At 40.5% G+C, this 19,838-nt stretch overlaps 1 protein-coding gene across 9 annotated transcripts in view; it reads right to left on the bottom strand.

Annotated features, from left to right (window-relative positions):
* Positions 1-19,838, bottom strand: part of ZNF521 (zinc finger protein 521) — a 231,554-nt gene that overhangs the window by 123,588 nt on the left and 88,128 nt on the right. For 8 of the 9 annotated variants that reach the window (XM_048938682.1, XM_048938674.1, XM_048938677.1 and 5 more), the window contains one exon: positions 8,955-12,307. In XM_048938682.1, coding sequence (XP_048794639.1) covers positions 8,955-11,867 — 2,913 coding nt within the window. In that variant the 5' untranslated portion in view covers positions 11,868-12,307. Of the gene's footprint in view, positions 1-5,152; positions 5,237-8,954; positions 12,308-19,838 lie in introns of those variants that run through there. The other variant, XM_048938681.1, reaches the window with a different exon arrangement.

The raw sequence follows: 19,838 nt of genomic DNA, 5'->3' as shown, positions 1-19,838 counted from the left end.
CCAACCCCCCAGCTAAAGTAAGTACCCTAAATAGGCCCCACAGGTTAGCATTCCTCCCTCTTTCTGTCTCCTTACACTGCGCTTAAAATCAAATAAGAGAGAGAGAAGAGACAAGAGAGAGAACTGCAAACCCATCAAGAGGCATCCTCGCATTCCGTATCTCAATCTCAGAGCAGCTACATGGCTATGGATGTTAAGGGGATACTACAACTGAGACTGCACTGATAATTTTGCAGATGATGTGGCATCAAAGCACAAGCAGCAGAGCATGACTTGGCAGGTCTGAGACGCAGAAAGCTGATATTCTGAGTAGGCTGATGAATTGCTGGTGGGCTTTTTCAAGTCTAGTTCTTTTTTTCCTTTGTTTAAAAAAAAAAAAAGGCATACTGAGACAGACTGCCATTCAATATAGCCACTACTTTCTTCACCAACAATCAGCAACAGATGTAGACCAATAAAATTAATAGTTTGCAAGTACGCACAAGAGAATACTCTTTTGTCTCTTTTCACCATCACAAATTTTGTAAAAGCTTTCTGGATTTTAACAGAAAGGCAAAACTGGGAGCCTTTTATACACCTCATTTTGTTTACTTAATTTGAACATTAAAAACACTTTTCTCCCACTCTATGGAAAATTAACGACAATTAATTTCAATCTCTAAAGCGAGACTTGGGACATTTTTCTTTTCCTTACTTGTCCACTTTCAATTCAACCTTTATTCTTGAAGAATTCTGGGCTATTACTTACGCGGATAATTCCATCCTACGGAACAGTTGTGCTCAAAAATATGCAGCATTAATATTAATGTACAAACAGAAATATATTACTCATACATAATATATAAGAAATTAATTTTCATTGAAATATCAGGAGAAGGATTAAACCCCTTAGATCCTTCTCCTGCAATTAGCTCTGCACTTGAGCAAGTCAATGGGACTTCACAAGTGAAGGCTTCACTTGTGAAGCCAATAGGACTTCACAAGACTGGAACCATACAAAAACTTGCCTACACTATAAAATATTCCACTAACCGAATTCCACAATCATACTGCTGTGATTATAGCACCACTCTGTATGGATACTGTCAGGCCACATCAATGTTAACAAATATACCAGTCTGAGCGGGCATACAGCTGCTGACATTGCAGTGATGCCTGACTGCACGCCCAGTTGGCAAACCTCAACAGCGGCAGCAGAGCTGCCCAAGGATGTGGTGTACCAGCAAAACAAGCATGCCACTGAGTCAGTCTTCATTGCTGCCCACAACGGTTTGTGTCTGGCAGTTTTTCCAGTGAAGACATACTTGCTTTCCTCTAAGGGAACTACAGGAACCTCCCACAGTTCCCTCTGTCCTATTTTACAACCTTTTACTTTCATACTGCTTCTTAAAATTCCAGTAGTTCCTCTTAGGTACATCTTGTAATAAGTTCATGGGCTTCAATCTACCATACTCTAAAAGAAAAACAGATCAAGGGGTTTACTTCAGAAACAGAATACCGTATGTCTAGGCTTGTCTAGACCACCATTATATGCACTATGAAACTGTGAAGCAGGGATTAGAAGAAAACAGAAGTAGTAAGGTTAAGAGAAAGCATTCACAAAAACAATCAGATGTTGCAGACATTCCCTTATTAGGCCTGCAAAAGAAGGCCCAAGCAGCAGAAAGGATCAACTGTGAGCTTGTCAGGGAAAGCTGCAGGATTGGCATGTGCAGACAGCCACATTCCTAGTTTCACACCAAACCTACTTCAGCCATCAGAACAGAAACCAAGAGGACTGTTGTGGAAGTGGAAATGAAGACGGAAAAAGGAAATTTGGAAGCTTGGAATCTCAGATCATTTTCTGTTGGTGAACCATTCTATTTCCTCTCAGAAAAAGCAGAAGGAAGAGGAGGCCTTCCAGACACAAGAAGCCATAAGGTATGCCTTTTTGCATACTGCTGAAACTGGGTAACAGGCAAGAGAGGAACACTATCCTATGCAGGATACCAAAACTGTGGAAGCATGACCAACGGGGACAAACAGTCTCTTTTCCTCCTACCTTGCACCTTGCTTTTGAGTATACAAGCAGCAAACAACTTTTAATGACTGCATTTCTAAGAGGCTATATTTTTAAGAGGCTTTTCAAAGGCATTTCACAGGTATTATGAATGATCAGTGAACGCACGTGGGCCTTCACTTTGATGAACGTAGGTCTCCAACAGAAACTGCAAACTGTGTGGGTTTTTTTCATTGATTTGCACATTGTTACTAGTAGGACTGTACTGAGATGCCCCACCTTTTCATTCCCTGACATATGACATCTATACTAGCAATAAAGATTTAAACACCAAGAGAGAACAAGGTGATACAGAGGTGCATCTGGTAGGCAGGCCAAAAGCACTCTGGAAACCACAGAATCACAGAGATTGGAAGGGATCTCTGGACACCATTTTGGACCAGTCCTCTGTTTAGGCAGCAATACTCAGACTCCAAAAGCTCTTCTGGACAACCTGTACCAGTTATCTATATGGAAGCCCCTGTATTTCAACTTGTGCCCACCGACTCCTGCCTTGATATGCCCCGTGGCAACAACTAATGTTAACAGGACACACATTTCTGCTGTCACATCTACAGACGTATTTTATACAATAATTTGTAAAAGAATGCAGTAAATAGAATAAATGGAAAATGAGATTGGAAGGAGAAAAAAGTATCCAAAGATTTTGAATAACCCAATTAGAGTTAAGACCAATCACCAGTCTTCACAGAGATATAGGTCAAACAAGAGGACTCTCCAAGATGCCACCTATCAGGTGGTTCATTTGTGTTCATTCTGCACAACTTTCTGGAACAAGCAGTACTGGGGATGCACATTCATTTTAAATGAACAGTTAGCATTCATTTTAAATGAACATTTTCTGTTTCTCATGACAGAGTGACAAATTCGGGTGTCATGTTTGGTGTGTGAGATAAATAATACACACATTGCATATAATAGCTTTATTGAGCAGTGATTAAAAAACAAATAAACAAATAGCACTTCTCAAAACATTTACAATCAGTTAAAAAGTTACTGTGTAATCACCACAAACAGTGGATCATGGTTTCTTATAGCTGCACGTCTTGTGGCTGATTGACTTTTGCAGAGAAACCAGATATGAACTTCAGTTAAAGCCATCTTCTCGGTTTGGATCTCTAAAAGGCTTCTTTCTTGTTAGGTTTCTATCATAGATGATATGCTGGATCATTTTTCTTCCACCAAAGTTGTAAAAACTCTATAGACTTTAATATTCCTGTCAGCTATAAAGTTTTTGTTGAAAGTGAGCAAGAATAGTTCAAAATTTGGAGAGGGAAGAGAGAGAACTCTCTAGTAGTATGCAAAGAGACAAAAAGAGACATATCATGATTTCCCATGTCTTGTTCCCAAAGATGATCAGGCTAGAAAAAAAGAGAAAGTTTATTGTGGTTTCTACATGATTTTGAGGTCAAAGTACTGTTCATTTTCCACTGAGGTTGTGTGGAAGGGAAACTGTGATGTTACCCTGGTCACTTGGCCAGCAGGTACATGACTGAGGAAAGTCCCATGAAAACAGTGGGCTGCCCAGATGATCCGCAGGAGCGTACATCTTAGGGCACTTTGTCTCATAAAGCTTTGTTGAAGTTCCATGAGACATAAGTACATTTGCATATGACCTCTCTAGAGTTGCTTTATGTCTTCATCTATTTTCCTGTGCCCCTCTCCTGTTAGTCTGCTTTTCTTCAAAGAAACACTCCTTCCGCTGCCATGTTTCATGGAAATCTTGGCTTGGAACTCTTGTAAAGTTTGGAGAACAAGTTATCCTTTCTTCCTCCGATGCAAAGGTATGAAGAATTTCTCAGCTGAAGCATCTGACAAACAACATGACAGGATCAGATTTTAATGATAAGTGAACAGGAAACTAAAAAAACTTACTACTGTTTAGCAGCTCCCAATTAACATAAGGAGTTCCTTTCACAAACTGGTAAGTGCAGAAAGGTGGGAAATTTGCTGCTTAACTTCAGTAGGATTAATAGCAACAGGACAGTAGCAACAGGACCATCTTTGTTAAATGCAGAGGAGTTGTCTGATAGATCATTACTGAAAGTGTAAAGACAAAGAGAAGAAAAATGCTATCTTGTCAGCCACTCCATGGCAACTTCCTACCAGAAATTAAGAGTGTATAGTAATGTGAAGGTGGCCTTCTGTGTCTAGAAGAACAGAGTAGCCCTTACTAAAAATACATATGGCCACATACTATCTTCATGAAAACAATGTCAAAATGATGCCAGAAGGTGAAGCTGTATTTTTAGCAAGCTCGTTCTGAAACTCCAGAAGCAGAAAATATGTTTGCTACAGATTACTTCCACAAACTCTTTCAAATACAAATCTTTGTGCCAGCAACAAACCTTCTTTACCTTTTTCCATCCCTGAATCCAAAATCCAGCATGAAAATCACGGGCATGGATTCACTGACAGGAAACCCAATGTTTACAGTACAAGTCTATGTGCTTATCCACAAAAATCCTGTAGTTCAAATGATCAGCTTGGATTGCTGATGAGGAGGATTATTTTAATTTCTTTATGTATTTCAATTAAATGCATGAGTATTGATTTCAGAGCATTTCTTCAGTTAAAAGCACAGTGATTTATGTTGCTAAAATGCAGTTGCTTGCCCTGCCAAAAGCATGCATTTGGGAACGTTTCTGGGTTGTTTAGTCTTTCCTCTCTTCTTTCTGCCTCTGACTGCCAGTATCTGATGTTGAAACAAACCAACTACTTCGAAAGGCAGCTCCTGTTATGTCTTTTTGAGTTTGGCAGTCTTGGGGAATGGAGGGGAGGAACAGTAAGAAAGGTAGATTCAATGCCCACAAATAAAGAGGGGCAAAAAAAAAATGTAAAAGTAAAATAGTACACCTACCTGAATGCCATTCGTTCTCCCAGAGATACCATTTCAAGATTCATCTGAGGACAGAGTTGAGATTCAGGGAGCCACCAGCTCTTCAGCACCTGAATTCTGTGACTCCTGTTCCCATGAGCTCATTGTCAGCCTGCACCTTTATGGCTCCTTCCAGAATGGTGCTGTGATGTGCTCGGTGCTCCTTGCTGGGCCATGCCCACCATGGCATACAGCTCTATGCAGCTCTATCTCTACAGCCCCAGATTCTCACCGCCGTTCTTCAGCTGGCTTCACTGTTGCTAGTTCTTTTCTCCTTTGTTCAGCACTTTGATTCTCTGCTACAGTGAATTTCTGTAAGTCTTTTGCAACACCTACATAAACACCTTTATTCCTGCGGTAATTTAGCAGTGTTGTTGCACTGCCCCTTTTCTTCTCAGGACCAGAAAACCCGGAATGTCCTTGTATTATTAATGAAGGACTGTCTGCATTGCCACAGGTAATACAGTAATTCACATGAGCTTCACATTCATGAAAAAAAGTGATACATAACTTTAGCTACTTAGAGCAGCAATTATGCTTGCTGAGCATCCACTCTGGATGTTATCAACAGGACCCCAAACTGAGCACAGTGGCTCACAGGACACACTAGCACCAGATCAGCTTTACCAATGAACTGTTGGTGTAAAGTCCACTCCCTCCTCCCCCGTCTGCTAAGCAATTAGCAGTACAATTATTATTGAACTGTTATGCTGGTATGGTTCTGAGTGTACAGAAGTTGTGAAGCTTAAAAAGAAAAGGCACACCTTTCTGCTGTGCCAGCAGTTCTCTCATTAGGTGCATGCAACACAGTGAAGAAGAGCAAAAGAGGCAATGCTGCACATCTTTTCTTGAACATTGCTTTTTATCTTCCTAGAGCTTTGCAGAAAATGTATCGTAATTAAGCATGGCAATGAATTTTCAGAAACTATCAAAATTATTTTCTCAAAAAGGACAGTGAGGAAGAGATGTTCAAGTGGATTTGTCCGAGGTGCCAAAGCACATGAGTGACAGGAAAATAATCTCTGTCTAGTTCTCAATTCACTATCATATTAAACCTTGTTCTTCACTTTTAAACATTAAGTATCACCAAGATTATTATTCTAGCCTAACAGCATACTTGCAATAATTTAGGATTTTTACAAGAAATCTACAGCCTGAATTCAGCATCTCATTAAGCTCAAAGAATAAATTAGAGATTTACTAATTTAAAAGCTCTTTCAATAGCTATCTATCCACAGTCGAACTGTTCAAGTCTCAAGTCTGTCTGTCTGAAGACAATAGTACAATCACATCCTATGACGTTATTTTGTACAGACTAAAAAGGAAAGTGTTCTAGCTTAAGCATAAGAATACTTGACCAAGAAGGCAGAAACCATGTGTTTAGTGTTATCTTTTATCTTAAAAAGGTATATTCAGTACTGTTAATTGTCTGATAACTACTTCATATTTTTCTTGCTTCTTAAGTGAACTATTATTTACTTGAACCTTGAAAATTCAAGCCAACAACTATAAATAATGCAAATGGAACCTTCACTCCTTAATGTAATGATTTTTTTTTGTTGTTGAAAATTTCTCCAAAATAGCACATTTAAGTAACTTTCTTCAATAGCTCATTCAATTCAACAAATATTCTTCCAGTGCAGGACCAAAGCCACTTACTAATAATAAATTTTAGAAACCCAATTTGTTTTTACTGTTTGTGTTATATGCTTATGTTTTCATTTCTCTCAGCCTGGATAACAAATCTATAGCGTTGAACATCTTTGCAATACCACTTTGAATTTTGATTCTCATCGCTCTAACGTTCGCATCACTACAATCTGAAATAATATCTGTTAGAAAATTAAATTATCTTTCAAGATTTTATAAACATGCATTTATAGTTTCCAGAAGTACTAATGCTTTATCAGGAACTTGATAGCTTTTTGCCTCCCATGAGAAAAGAATCTGAAAGTCTAGGTTACACATGTGAAGACAAAACCACAGGCACCGAAAAATCAGTTTAAGAGCTCTGAACGGAGGCAGAAGGCAAATGGTGATTTGAAAGCATGCAAATGCTACTCAAAAATCTTGATGTAGTTTAAAAGGCTTTTTCATCTTACGTACATTTCTAAGATAAAAATTGAAAAAAGCAAGAAAAGAAACATGAGACCAATCAGAAGACATAAAAACCCTGATTGTACCTGATCCAAGTACAAGAAGATTCCCTGAGGACACTGAAGGTAACTGGCCTTATATCACTGCAGAGTTGCCTAAATCTCATTTTCCTTAGTTTACAAGGAAGAGAAAGTCAAATTGGCAACATGTTATCTTGTTAACTGTCTTAACATGTATGATTCTGTTCATGCTTGAGGTACCAGGAATTGGCTTCCAAAATGACTGTGAAGAGAGACATCAGGCAGTCTTTTGGGAAAAGATGAAAGAAAATAGGATGATTGTGAATCTAACAAAAATCTGCAGCTGGTCACTCAGTGATTCCTACTCAGCAGCAATACGACAGGACCATCAATGGCCTAGAAGTACAATAATGGGAGCCTCTCCTTTTCTCTCCTCTTTGAAAAGGTTTTCCTTAGACTTGCAGTTCTCAATCTAACAAACAGCTCCTCCCATTAACTATGCAACACATCCCATTCCCCAAGTGTCACCCATAACCCGCAGTTTGCACACTGGAGATGCAGATGTCATGAAAGCACGGAGTCTTTCTCTGGTGGATGCATCCTGACTGGTATTACACTTTCATCTCCCAGCTGGAGTGTTCCTCTTGGTAACACACCAGGTCCTGTGCTGCTTCAGTGGCCTCCTCCCAGCTATATTCTCAGTAGCTCCACACTTACCTCTTGAACCACACATCCTTATGCATCACCCCTCCTTCTCTCTGCTTCCCCCCCGCCCTCCAATTTGCACGTCTACTGGGTGACAGGCTAAGAGATTTCTTGCCCAACAGATGGGCTCACAAACAGGGAGTGATGAAAGAGACGGAAGAGCAGCTCTTTAACCACAGGGTATCCATATGCATTCACAGTGATGGGTTACAACACACTTGCATCATTACATGTTATAAGCTTCTTCGAAACAAAAGCTATTATTTCTTTTAATTTGTGTGTGCTGTGTTTTAAGGTTTCCTGAACTACAATAGGTTATGATGCAAAATACCGTGCCTAAAATACTAGTTTTCGGTCATTCTATTGCTAGTATTTCTGAAGATCAGAGATAAAACAGATTCCCTTCAGTCAGTAAATGACTCCCCTACATTCCCCCTGTACTCCCCATACAGCCATTATTTCTTGGTCACTCGAGTCTGAGAAAGCAGATGAGATCTTTTAAGAGTTTGACCCTTTGCTTTTTTTCTGAAACGTAGATTAATTTTCTAAGTTACACTGCATGAACAGGATTTCATTCATCAGGCACTAGGTGCTTCAGCAGCATCAAAATCTGTTCATCGGGAACGGAAAGAAAAGTAAAACAAGGAACTGCCTCTGAAGGACGCATTTCCCAGTTTACCTTAGGCTAGTGTTGCACTTCTATTTAATCCAAATATGCTGTAAGTGAGAAAATCAATGTCTACAACACAATTTGCAAAGAAAAAAACCAACCGCAGTTTGTTGTTCACAAATATTTTTTAAAAATCTACCCCTTATGCCAGCATTTTGGCTCACTGCGTTCTACTCCTCTGTCATTAATGCTCCCTGCCGTAAGCACAACTCCTAGCTGGGGATTCCAACGCATTAACAGAGCTAGGGTAAGATTCCAGATCTCAGTTGTGCTGGCATGAAGATAGGTCTCCTCAGTGATACAGAAGACAATATCCTAGGGAGACTGGAATTAGTCCTATTCCGCACAATTCAATCCAAGATGTAAGGCATATCAAGAAGCAAGTAATTACTAGCTAATAGCTACAGATGGAAATGTAACATGGTTCAGCCTAAGAATTTCATGACAAGTGACGAGACGACTTGAAAAAAGGGGGATTTTTTCTAAAAGGATGGAAGGTGTCAAGAGCAAAATAAAAAGGGTTACCTCTTCAGTTTGGGAGGGGCTGATTCTGGGCATTGGAGATACTTGTGGTGTTTTCAGCTGTGTACTGTTGCTGTCTGGAACAAGCTCTCTGTGGATTGACTGAATATGGTTTTGGAGTTCACTTTCTGATTCAAATTTAACATTGCAACTAGAACATCGAGTCTTCAGTCCCCCTGCCTTGCTTTTGTTCTCAATGGAACTCAAGTTCTCATTTTGGCCCATGCCTTGTCTGTTACTGCTTGAAGGGATGTTGACACTTGGACTACCACTTTTACTGAGATTAACACAGCTAGCACACAGACCATATGGTAGACCATTGATGTCAAGTTTCACTAAATCCTGTTTTGAACGAAATTCCTTCAGGCAAGAAGCACACTTGTACAGTTTCTGGAGATGCTGTGCGCGCCCCGTAGACTGCACGGCAGAACCATTTCCAGTTTTCTGCATGTGGAATGTGCCGTGGATTTTCAGTTCCAACGTGGAGGTCACAGTCTGCATGCACACCACGCAGCGGAACCCTGTCAAAGAGTTCCTCAAGTCAGGGTGCATCTGGCAATGCTCTAAAAATTCCTCCTCACTCTGCAGAGGCATCTTGCAAATCCTGCAGTTTCCAGTGTCCAGGCTCTTACTGTGTGTGACTTTATGTTCAGTAAGAGTCAGAAGAGATGGAAACCGCTCGCCACAGATTGGGCACATGTAATGTTTCACTGGTCCCAAGTGTGTCTGCATGTGTTCTCGGAGCCCGTTTTCAGAGAAGAATGTTCGAGAACACACATTACACTTGTAATTCCCCTTAATGAGTTCAGCCTTTTTCTTCACTATGGCACTCTCTCCAGGTCGAATGTTGTGGTCTCGAAGCTGGTGGTTTTGCAGGAGAGTCTCCATGGTGTAAGCTGCTCCACAGATGTCACAGCCATACATAGGCTCAGATGTGTCCACATCCTCTTCGCTGCCATCGTGGCTGTTATGGGACTCCTGGCTATTTGTCAACAAGGTCTGGAGCTCCACTTCTTCCTTCTGAACCTGCTCAGATGCCCCATTCGTCCCACAGTTTGGAGTTTTTGTTTCAAAAACACAATGCTTTTCCCTTAGGTGCTTTTCCAGCAGGATGATGGCATGGAAAGCTTTGCTGCAGAACTTGCAGTTGTACTTCTTGCTGTGCGTAGTAATATGGCACTGCAGCTCCACCTCTGTACCAAAGGACTCACCACAGAAGATGCACTTGTGCACTTTGCCTTGGTTCTCCAAGTGGTTGTGTTTAACATGAAGCTGTAGGTCAGTCTCATTGCGGAAATCCCAGTTGCAAGACGTACATCTATATACCTTCTTTTCATTGCTGTGCTTCACAGCCAAGTGTAGTTGGATAGAGACTTTGGAGTCAAAAACCTCTTGGCACAGGGTGCAGCGGAAGAATACAAATGTATGCATGTCTAGTAGGTGCTTCTGCAAGTCATCCACAGAAGTAAACTGCTTGTCACAGCTTTCACAGATGTAGTAGGTTGAGGTGATCATAAAATGAATGGTAACATGCTTCAGCAGAGACTCCTGATTTGGAAATTCCTTGTTGCACTGAGGGCAGGTCAGTTTTGGCAGGACAGTATCAAGATGTGTTTTTAAATGAGTCTGAAAACCGTCTAAGGAAGTATACTTAGCACCACACTGATTACAAATATATTCACCTGCAGGACGAGGAGGAGCACCTCCAACTGCCTGCATCATTTTTAAAGAGGTCTGCTCAATCGTTACAGGAGATAAGGGACTCATGGCTCTGGATTTTTTTCCATTGTGGATGTAATTCAGTGCCAAAGGAATGTTCTTATGGTTCTCCTTGATATGCTTGTTCAATTTAAGAACGCTATTAAATATTGGAGAATTTGTACAGTAAGAACAAGAATACACTTCCACTACTGGATCTTTTGGGGTTCCGAGCACAGGGGAACCAAAACGGGAACTGCTAAGATCACAATGGACTTGTCTAATATGCTCTTCCAGAGAAGAATCTGTAAGAAACCCCATGTAGCAATGGGGACAAAAGAACGCATTACTGTCCTTAGCAGCAGGGTTGGCAAATCCATGAGAACATCGGATATGCTCCTGAAGAGTGTTGAGGTCATTGAACACTTCAGAGCAGAAGTTGCACTGGTACACCATCGCAGGCATGGTGGAAACAATCAGCCCTGGATCCGGAGCTTCATGGACTTGCTTAAGATGCTCGTTCAGATTGTAGAGAGATGGCAATACCTCCAAACAGTACTGACAGATATGGGCTTGTTCAGGTTTATCTAAATGCATAGTTTTCAGGTGTATCTGCAAAACTGCGAGGCTGGAAAATAACTGTTTGTTGCAATAAATGCAGCTATAGGTAACTTTTGCCTGTTTACTTGAAGGACCAGTGATATCTGGCACTTGCTGAGCTGCCCGCTTCCTTCCACGGCCTTTTGGTATAGGGGGAGCCGTTTCCACCATCGTTGAACTATCCACAGAGAGATTGGAATCTGGAGTGGTACTTGAGACTGAGGTATAGCCAACAGTTACCAATGATGGGCTGTTGCTGTGGTTGCATGATTCTGGTTGCTGGTGACTGTCCATGTGGCTGTACAGCTCTTCCACAGTGTGAAAGTTCTCAGAGCAAATGCTGCATGAATTCTTCTTCTCACCATTATGAGCCTGCTCCATGTGATTCACCAGAGACGTTTCCTCTACAAAGAGTTCGTGACAATAAACACACTGAAGAGCAGATCGGTCTTCATTAGGAGAACACTCAGGGTGACATTCCGCAATGTGCTTCTGAAGATCCTCAGGAAAATCAAAGCCTTCTTCACACTGACTGCACTTCTGAGTGTCCTTCATTTTCCAGTCCTCCATCCGGGAAGCAGACTGAGAGCCATCCTTGTTCCTCTCGTGAACCTGCATGTGGCCGTGCAGCGAACTAGATGACAGGAATCCACGTCTACAAATGGCACATTTATATGGCTTGTTGGACGTATGAGTCTTTAAGTGAATTTTAAGATGATCACTCCTTGAGAATGCTGCATCACACTCACTGCAGTGATATTTCTTGTCTCCCGTATGAAGCTTTATGTGGCGGTCCCTGCTTCGTTTGTGTTTGAAGAGACGACTGCAATATGTGCATTTGAAAGGGAGTTTGTCACTGTGACTTTGCTCGTGGTGCTTTAAGTAGCTGAGGCGGCTGAACGATTTGTCACAAAACTGGCACTGATAGGGCAACCCTGGGCCTCCTTCCTCTTCACCAAAATCACAACCTTCTCCATGGCTCGGGGAAGTCTGGTCCTTGCTGGAAGGTGATGATGCTGGCCATGAGCAAGTGGGGTCATCCTCAACATCCACTCCATCTGAAATGAAAAAGAAACATGTCCACAAGCTTAATCCCTACAGGTCAAAGGAGATATCAGATGCACACGAACAACACAGACCTGCTATTCCTAAAGAGCCAAAACATATTAAACTCAGACTAGGGCATTTCTTAAACCTGTATCAAACAGCTTCAAGACCACATTTATTTTTATCCGATTGTAAAACATTAAAAGTTATTAAATACTTCTGTGCCTATATTACCTTTTTATTGCTTTTTTATCTTTTTTTTTCTCAGTTGCAGGATATGTATTATACACTGACACATTTATTAAAATGCAGATTTTAATATACTTAATGTTTCTTTTGTATCCATTGGAAAATGATTTGCATATTATGTGAGCATCTGAAGAGTCAAAGGAAAGGAGAAAATATTACAGGAATGATTTAAAATTAATATAGTCAACCCACATTCCTAATATTTAATAAAAAAAATTCCCTCTGCTTTGTCTCAATTTTTTTTTTCCTCTTGAAGTTGATTTTGAATGTAGGCTATTAGTGAGAGAGTCTTGACTGTTATTCTAAACACTAATACAAAAAATTACAGGGGAGGAACCGGGCAACAGTATAAATGGTAACCTTTTCTCTAACAAAGTGTAACCAGATTTCTCCAATAACTATGCAATTCAGTTCCTGAAAGCTGGCAGCTAGATCACCAAATGTTCAAAACAAACTAGCAAACCAACAGCCAAGCTGACGGAAAATTAGAAAGTTTCACAAGGGTCAAATGTGAACCACTTTTTTTTTTTCCTTTTTCAAGTTCAAGAGGTTGCCCACCATTTCTTCCTTTTTGCAAAAGCCTCAGCCAGCTGAACTTCCTCTGTCTAGCAGAACCTGTACTGTGAGGTGATCACAGACAAAGCAACTTGTGGAAAACTGGAAACAGGAAAAATGATAAACACTTATGATAAAAGCTGAAAGATTTATGAGTAACAAGGAAAAGACAAAACAGGAATGCTAGCCAGATGATAAATTAAACTAGCTATCCATGATATAATCTCACCTTTACACAGGGCAAGTCATAATTGGTGTTTTTTTAACCAGGTGTGCTCTACAATTTTTACACCTTTTGTTTTAAGCATGAACTACAATGCTACAATGACTACAACTCATAAGAATGCTTGAAAGATCACTCTAAATCAAATAATCATTTTATTCTATTCCATGGGTAACACTTGGTGGTTTTCTTCCTTTGAAAAGTAAAATTAATTACAATAATAAAGCAGAGACAAGATAAACCTGTTTGAAAAATGTCTTTCTTAGGGTGCTTTTGAAAAACGCTGTTTCTTTACATCTCCATCCTTCTCTCAAACAAACTGCTACACTAACATAAAAATTGGAGCTGGTGTATATTATGTAAACAAATTCCAAGCATGTTTTCTTTAAGGTAACAAGATTTTACTAGATGATCAACGTCTTGCTTATCCACAGGAAACAGATGAGTATTCATTTCTTTCCTGCATCTCGAAACTGATGACAACGCCATCTCCCTATCAATGCCAGATGGTAACCATCGAACTCTGAGAAAACAACCAAACACCATTCCTGGATCCTTGCCCACTGACACAATGCTTTTCAGCATAAGCTGGAATTCCATGTTTTTTATCCTCTTGTTTACCTCTCGAGGTGGGGGGAGGTTCACAAAGTACACTCACCTTTCTCACGCATGCACACACATAAGCACACATACCCCGGTACATACCTGCATTTATCTATGTATGAATCTGCATTAGTTACACTTAAATAAAAAAGCAATCCCAAGCCTAAGCAACCCAAATTTGAACTGAAAGCAAAGGTGTCAGTTTTGTTAAGAAAAAAAAACTAAACAAAAATTCCTTTCCTCCAACAAAACTACTATCATCTACTGAAATGCTTTGCAGCGTACTAAAGCAACATTACTTATTGTCATAGTTACTAAATGATACCAAGCAGTTGAGTTTTCAAGTTGGTACGTTAATGACTGGAATATTCATGGGAGACTTTTGATGCAAATCTGTGTACAGCCCTTTCAAATTGCTGGGTTTGACTCTAAAATTGGAAACGATCATAGCAATGGAAAAATTACTCATAGAAAAAATGTAAACTTTTGTTACATTTTATTTCAGATGAACATTTTCAGCCAGGTTTCTTAAGCGGAAAAGCTTCTGTCCTTTAAAAATCAAATATATTTCTTACATATGGACGTTGCCAGATGATAAACAGAAATTTATGTCAAGCAACGGAACAAAGAAAAATAGCCTGCAACTGCCTCGGCCACATATTTTGTAACCAAATTTATTGTTAAAATGTATATCCCATTCAAAAATGATGTATTATTGTAGAAATGTTTAGAGGAATATATAGTAAGCATTATAAATGGTGCATTATCACTGACACAATAGTAAATCACCTTCTTCTTGTGGCTACTATCTGCCTGCCTGGGTTTACCTCTTATACAACTATTCCATTTGGCCTGTGAGCGCCAGTGGGACGCTGGACTGGCAGAGGGTTGCGATCAAGTGCTGAGAATGACCACAGGACAAGCAATGGCAGCTCCTTTTCCCCCATCCAGTTCTCCTCTTGCATGGGTTAATTTGCAAGGTTAAAAAAAAATAGTGGAGGAGGAACAGTGTTATTACAGCACAGAGCCAGTTCTTACTTTAAAGCCAGCAAACACAAGTGTTTTTGCATGTCACACTGCTGTCAGGGCTTTTAATCCAAGCCCATATTAATCCTGCACAGCACTTCTCTTGAAGCAAAAAGGAAGAAAGCAAACCACTAGTAAAGCATCCATTTATGTTGCTTGAAATCTGAAAATCTGACCTTCCTGTGCTCCTGAAGAACCGCTTCCTCCCAGCCAGGCCTGGGGAACCCAGCATGGCACATCATGGAGGTCAACAGGATTTTCCTGTGCATGAGTGTCACAGGGCGGCTAGCATGGCTTCCCGGCCTACCCCCAGGTGACTGCTGCTCCAGGAGGGCCTTTGCATGTACTCACATCAAGGGCTTGTGGCAGGGCCTGCAGGCCACTGACAATCTATGGAGGGTACTTGCTCCTGCTGACGAGGGAAATGCCTTGCTGCAGATTGGCTTTTGTTGTATGGACTCCAATGTGAGCGCGGCGAATGATGTGCAGTATGGACTCACAACATTCCCCACGCTCACATGTGAGCTGAGGGGCTGTAGCAGATCTTTCCCGTGAGGATGCTGCACCACACGCAACCACTGATTTCTAAATGGCTGTAGTCCACCACGTGCCACCACGTGCTGAGGCTGTGTTCACGAGGTGGCATTCAGTGAGCAGCAACAGGCTCTAAGCTCCAACCCCACCTCTTCCCCTTCCACGGGCACTTCACACAGACCTGACTTTATGCTGGGGGTGAAGCTTGGCCTGCTGATGAGATAAAAGACTCCCAACCCCTTTTTGTCAGTCACTCTGATAGAAAACACGAACAGTTCGCTGCTACTCTGCATACATGCGTGTGCATATAAATCAGCAGACACCTACCCACTGAGCTATGTCAACATTACAAATACTGACTTCAAATGTTATCGCAAGCTGTTTTCAAAGACTCTGGATGAAATTCAGATACAAGCCCCCAGGAGTGGCATACAACTATCTGGGGGCAGGGGAGGGTTCCAGGTACACCACGGAGTGTTTATGGAGTTTTAAAATATATTTTCTGTATCGACGTATTCTTTATCCTTTGCCACTCACTAAGTGCTACTTACCGTAAATGCTTTTTCTGTGTCGCGGCAACTATTCTGAGTTTCAGTGTGATGCACTTAACATGTCCACGTAAATTTTTAATTTTTGGAACCAGTCACTTCACACTCACTGCCTCTAAGAAAGCTCTAGCACTTGCAACTGAAAAACTTCACTGGAAATCAGCTAAAAGTCCTAAAAGTCTATTTAAGGATGCAAATGTGTGTGAATAGTTAGTGCAGATGTTTTTCTCCACCAACTGTACTTGCTGAGTTTCACCATTTCCATAAAGCACATTAAAACAAGTGTGCGAACACTCTGAGATGAAAGTACCAAGCACTCCTGAGACTTCCAGTGGAAAGTAGAGCTGCCTGACTTTTCTCCAAGCAGACAGAAATGCCCATGATTCAGCAGCCTGAGTAAATAAAAGAGGTCCTTATTTCCTAATTTTGCTGGCTGGCCACACTGCAGCAGTCTCTGTGCTGCTGCCAAAGGGGATGCAAAACTGGAACTACACCCAGCAGCTGAAGGACTGTCTTTGTTAGCCAGCCAGGCCTTCCTGACCATCTTCTGGCAACAAACCTACCATATCCTGCAAGGAAGACCTCCATCTCAGGCTTGATAGTTCTCTGGTCTGTCTAATAGGACTAAACAACAGATTTTGCCTGGTCTGTGCTGGAGGAGGACAGCTGGAAACTCAGTTAGTAGCAGAGTAACACCTGTTCAGTCATATTTATGGGGGAAAGTGCTCACTAACAGAAAAGTGAAGTAATACCAGAAGGAGTTATCCCATAGAAGGGGGAGGGAAGAAGGGGGAGCATCCAGGCACAAAAGCACCTCTGTGGAGTTCACAGCCAGCCGCTCATGTGCCAACCTCAGTAGTTGTGAAGTCTTAAATGTGATCTTTTCCCTAGCACTGCTGACTGAAATAACAGTACTGCTTCAGAAAAACATTATTTAGTCACCAGGAAGGTTTATGACATGGGCACGTTTTGGTTGGAATACACTTTGGGCACTTGCTTTATCATGCCTTATTTTACTTTATGATTTAAACATATTTTTGCTGCCTCTTGACAAATGGTCATCTTCCTAGAGAAAATGTCAGCAAATCTTCATGCATCATAATATATAACATTCCTCTGATAGAGTTTACAACTACAAATTAATTAATATTCTCAATATCTTATAAAAAGAAGTTTTCTGTTTTCCCTATTTTGCTGCTCATGTAACTGGAGCACAGAAAAGTGGAGCAGTTTGCCTCAGGTTACAAATGTAATCTGTACAAGGGAGGAAGGAGAACTCGTATCTCCCAGGTTTGAGCTATCCTGCCAGAAAAATCCTTTCTCCTCCACTCTGAAACACAGAGCTGGCAAAAAGCTGAAGCGAATGGACCCAACCAAGGAGAAAGCATAGCCATTCAGCTGATCGACATCCCCAGCTCCAAGCCTTACAGAAACTCTCTTACTGGTTTGCCCAGCTAGTGGTAATGGCAGACCGGTCACATTCCATCCTACAGGACCCAATCTGAAGTACCACATAGCAAGGGACAAAATTTGTAACGGTGGATACACTGGAAGGGATGCATACTCGAAATGACAAATGTCAAGCGGCAGAACATAAACACATCTTATAATACATCCTTCACATGCAATAGATTGATGACTGTGTATAGCACATGTATGCATTGAATCATGGTGTAGATGTTACTTATTTTCTCCCCATCAGCCAAAGAGTTGTCCACACAAAACTGTATACAAGCAGCTGTGCTCATATAAATATTGAAATGTTTGAATGGACAACATACAGCATTGCCATTTTACCCAATAACAAACCACAAGATGGAATTCAAATGGTAGCAAAGGAAGGACTAAGCAGCAGATAGGTAGGTCAGTTAAGTGGATGTATGATAGATCTCCACAGCTTTGAATCTTTGCATTTTTCTGCAGGTAATTGAGTGGAGCAGTTATTATATATCATATAGTTTACTTGTAATGGCTGTTTCAGGTTTTAGTGCTGGACACATTTTATATTACTATCACCACTAATTGTCTACAGGGCTACCTTGAAAATGAGATAAGCAATCTTAAGGGAATATGCAGGTGTGAACAAATGGAAAATGAAGAGGTTGGATATTACTGAAATAAAACAATATGGTGCAGTGTGTGGAATATATCTAAGTAACAAGATCAAAGCATAGCATTTAGGCATTAACATGGCTTCAGCTAGGTCCTAACATACAGGCCACTAAAAGAAACTATGATTTTGAAGATTTTAATAGAATTTGCAGAGAATACCTACCCTTAAAGTAACTCTAAATAAAATATATATCATTATATCATATTCTCCATTTGTTTATTTCTATAGAAAGACACACAGTTTTGGAAAAACTCCAAACTGCAACTTTAATATAACCATCACATTTTTTTCACATCGGTGACCCCACATTAAACTCCCTCATTTGTCTCATAACTTATTAAATGGCTTGAAAAGTAATACTCTGTAATGGGCATTCAAAAGAGAAAAGTGAACTTTAAAAATTATTTATAATTTACAGATGTTTTTAAAATCTATCAATATTTCAAAACTACTTTGGGAATACCAATTAAATGCATTAACAGTTAAGATTACTGGCTGGAGCAAGAACATACAGGGGTTCCTGATCAACAAAACCCAGACAGCTGGTAGGGAGGTCTCCCCATGTTAAATTTCATAAGAAAGGCAGCTCCGAGAAATAACAAATAAGATGCTTTAATACCTCCCAGGAAAAAACCTGCTTGCTTTAATAAAATGCCTTTAGTGCTTAGACAAGTAGTTAACATTCCTGTATCGCTCTCCTAAGGTAACCTAAGCCTCCAGTTCCATTATGTCTTCTTCACAAGATATATTACTATTACATATGTAAAGAGGAGCGTAAATGTTTGCCTCAGTTGTTGCTTAAAGATCATTTGAACAGACGGAGCCCAATGATTTCCGTCTTCTACAGCCAAATTAAAGGAAATATAAGCAGTTTGCATCTTGCTTCACCTTTCAGATGACACACAAAACCCAATTTGCAACTAGGAGAACACAGAGCTACCTACCTACCCTCCGTTTGTTTGAGGAAGCCTGTACTTTGTGCCTCTCAAGGCAAAGAATAAGTAATTTTCCACAGTCCTCTACATATAACTAATGGCAGTCACCATCCTCAAAGCTTATTATACTGCTTTACATAATTGGGAATCACATGTCACACAATTAATTTACAGGGGTTGTTTTGTTGTGACTGTACAAGCACTAAGCGATTCAAATTAGCTCATTTGTCCACTGCTTCAATGTGACAAACACATTTACACTGTACTTCTTCCGCTGTTAAGTTGCTGTTTCTCTTAGTAGTTGTTTGTTTGTTTGTACGGTATGAGTCAGAGACCACCAGGCTTGTTCCATCTAGCTAGGGTCAGGAAAAATCACCCTGAGAATAATTACATTTAGAATCAAGCTAATTGGAGAGCAGAAAACCTATTGAAATATTCTAGCAAACGTGCACATAACGGTGGTCTCCTAAGAATCTGCATGTTAACGACCTCATGTACCAAAAGTAGGGATTCAGTTAATCAGTACTGTAGTAGAAAATAATCATTGTAATATGTGCTGATAACAGTATTTGTGCTGCTTACTAAGAAGAACACACGACTAGAGGACAAGAGTTCAGACTCCTCACTGGACACCAGTAATTTCTCATGCGTTCTGCTTTCAGTGGGTCATGCTCTCCCCCATCGACAAGACCAAGAAACTCTGTCCTTTCAATTTTTCCCTAAACTGCAGCTCCTTCTGATAGCTGCAGAAGTACA

Source organism: Lagopus muta, chromosome 3 (genome assembly GCF_023343835.1).
Source record: "Lagopus muta isolate bLagMut1 chromosome 3, bLagMut1 primary, whole genome shotgun sequence".
Taxonomy (NCBI): domain Eukaryota; kingdom Metazoa; phylum Chordata; class Aves; order Galliformes; family Phasianidae; genus Lagopus; species Lagopus muta.
The sequence above is the reverse complement of the archived record's forward strand: the minus strand, read 5'-3'. Positions and strand labels throughout refer to the sequence as shown.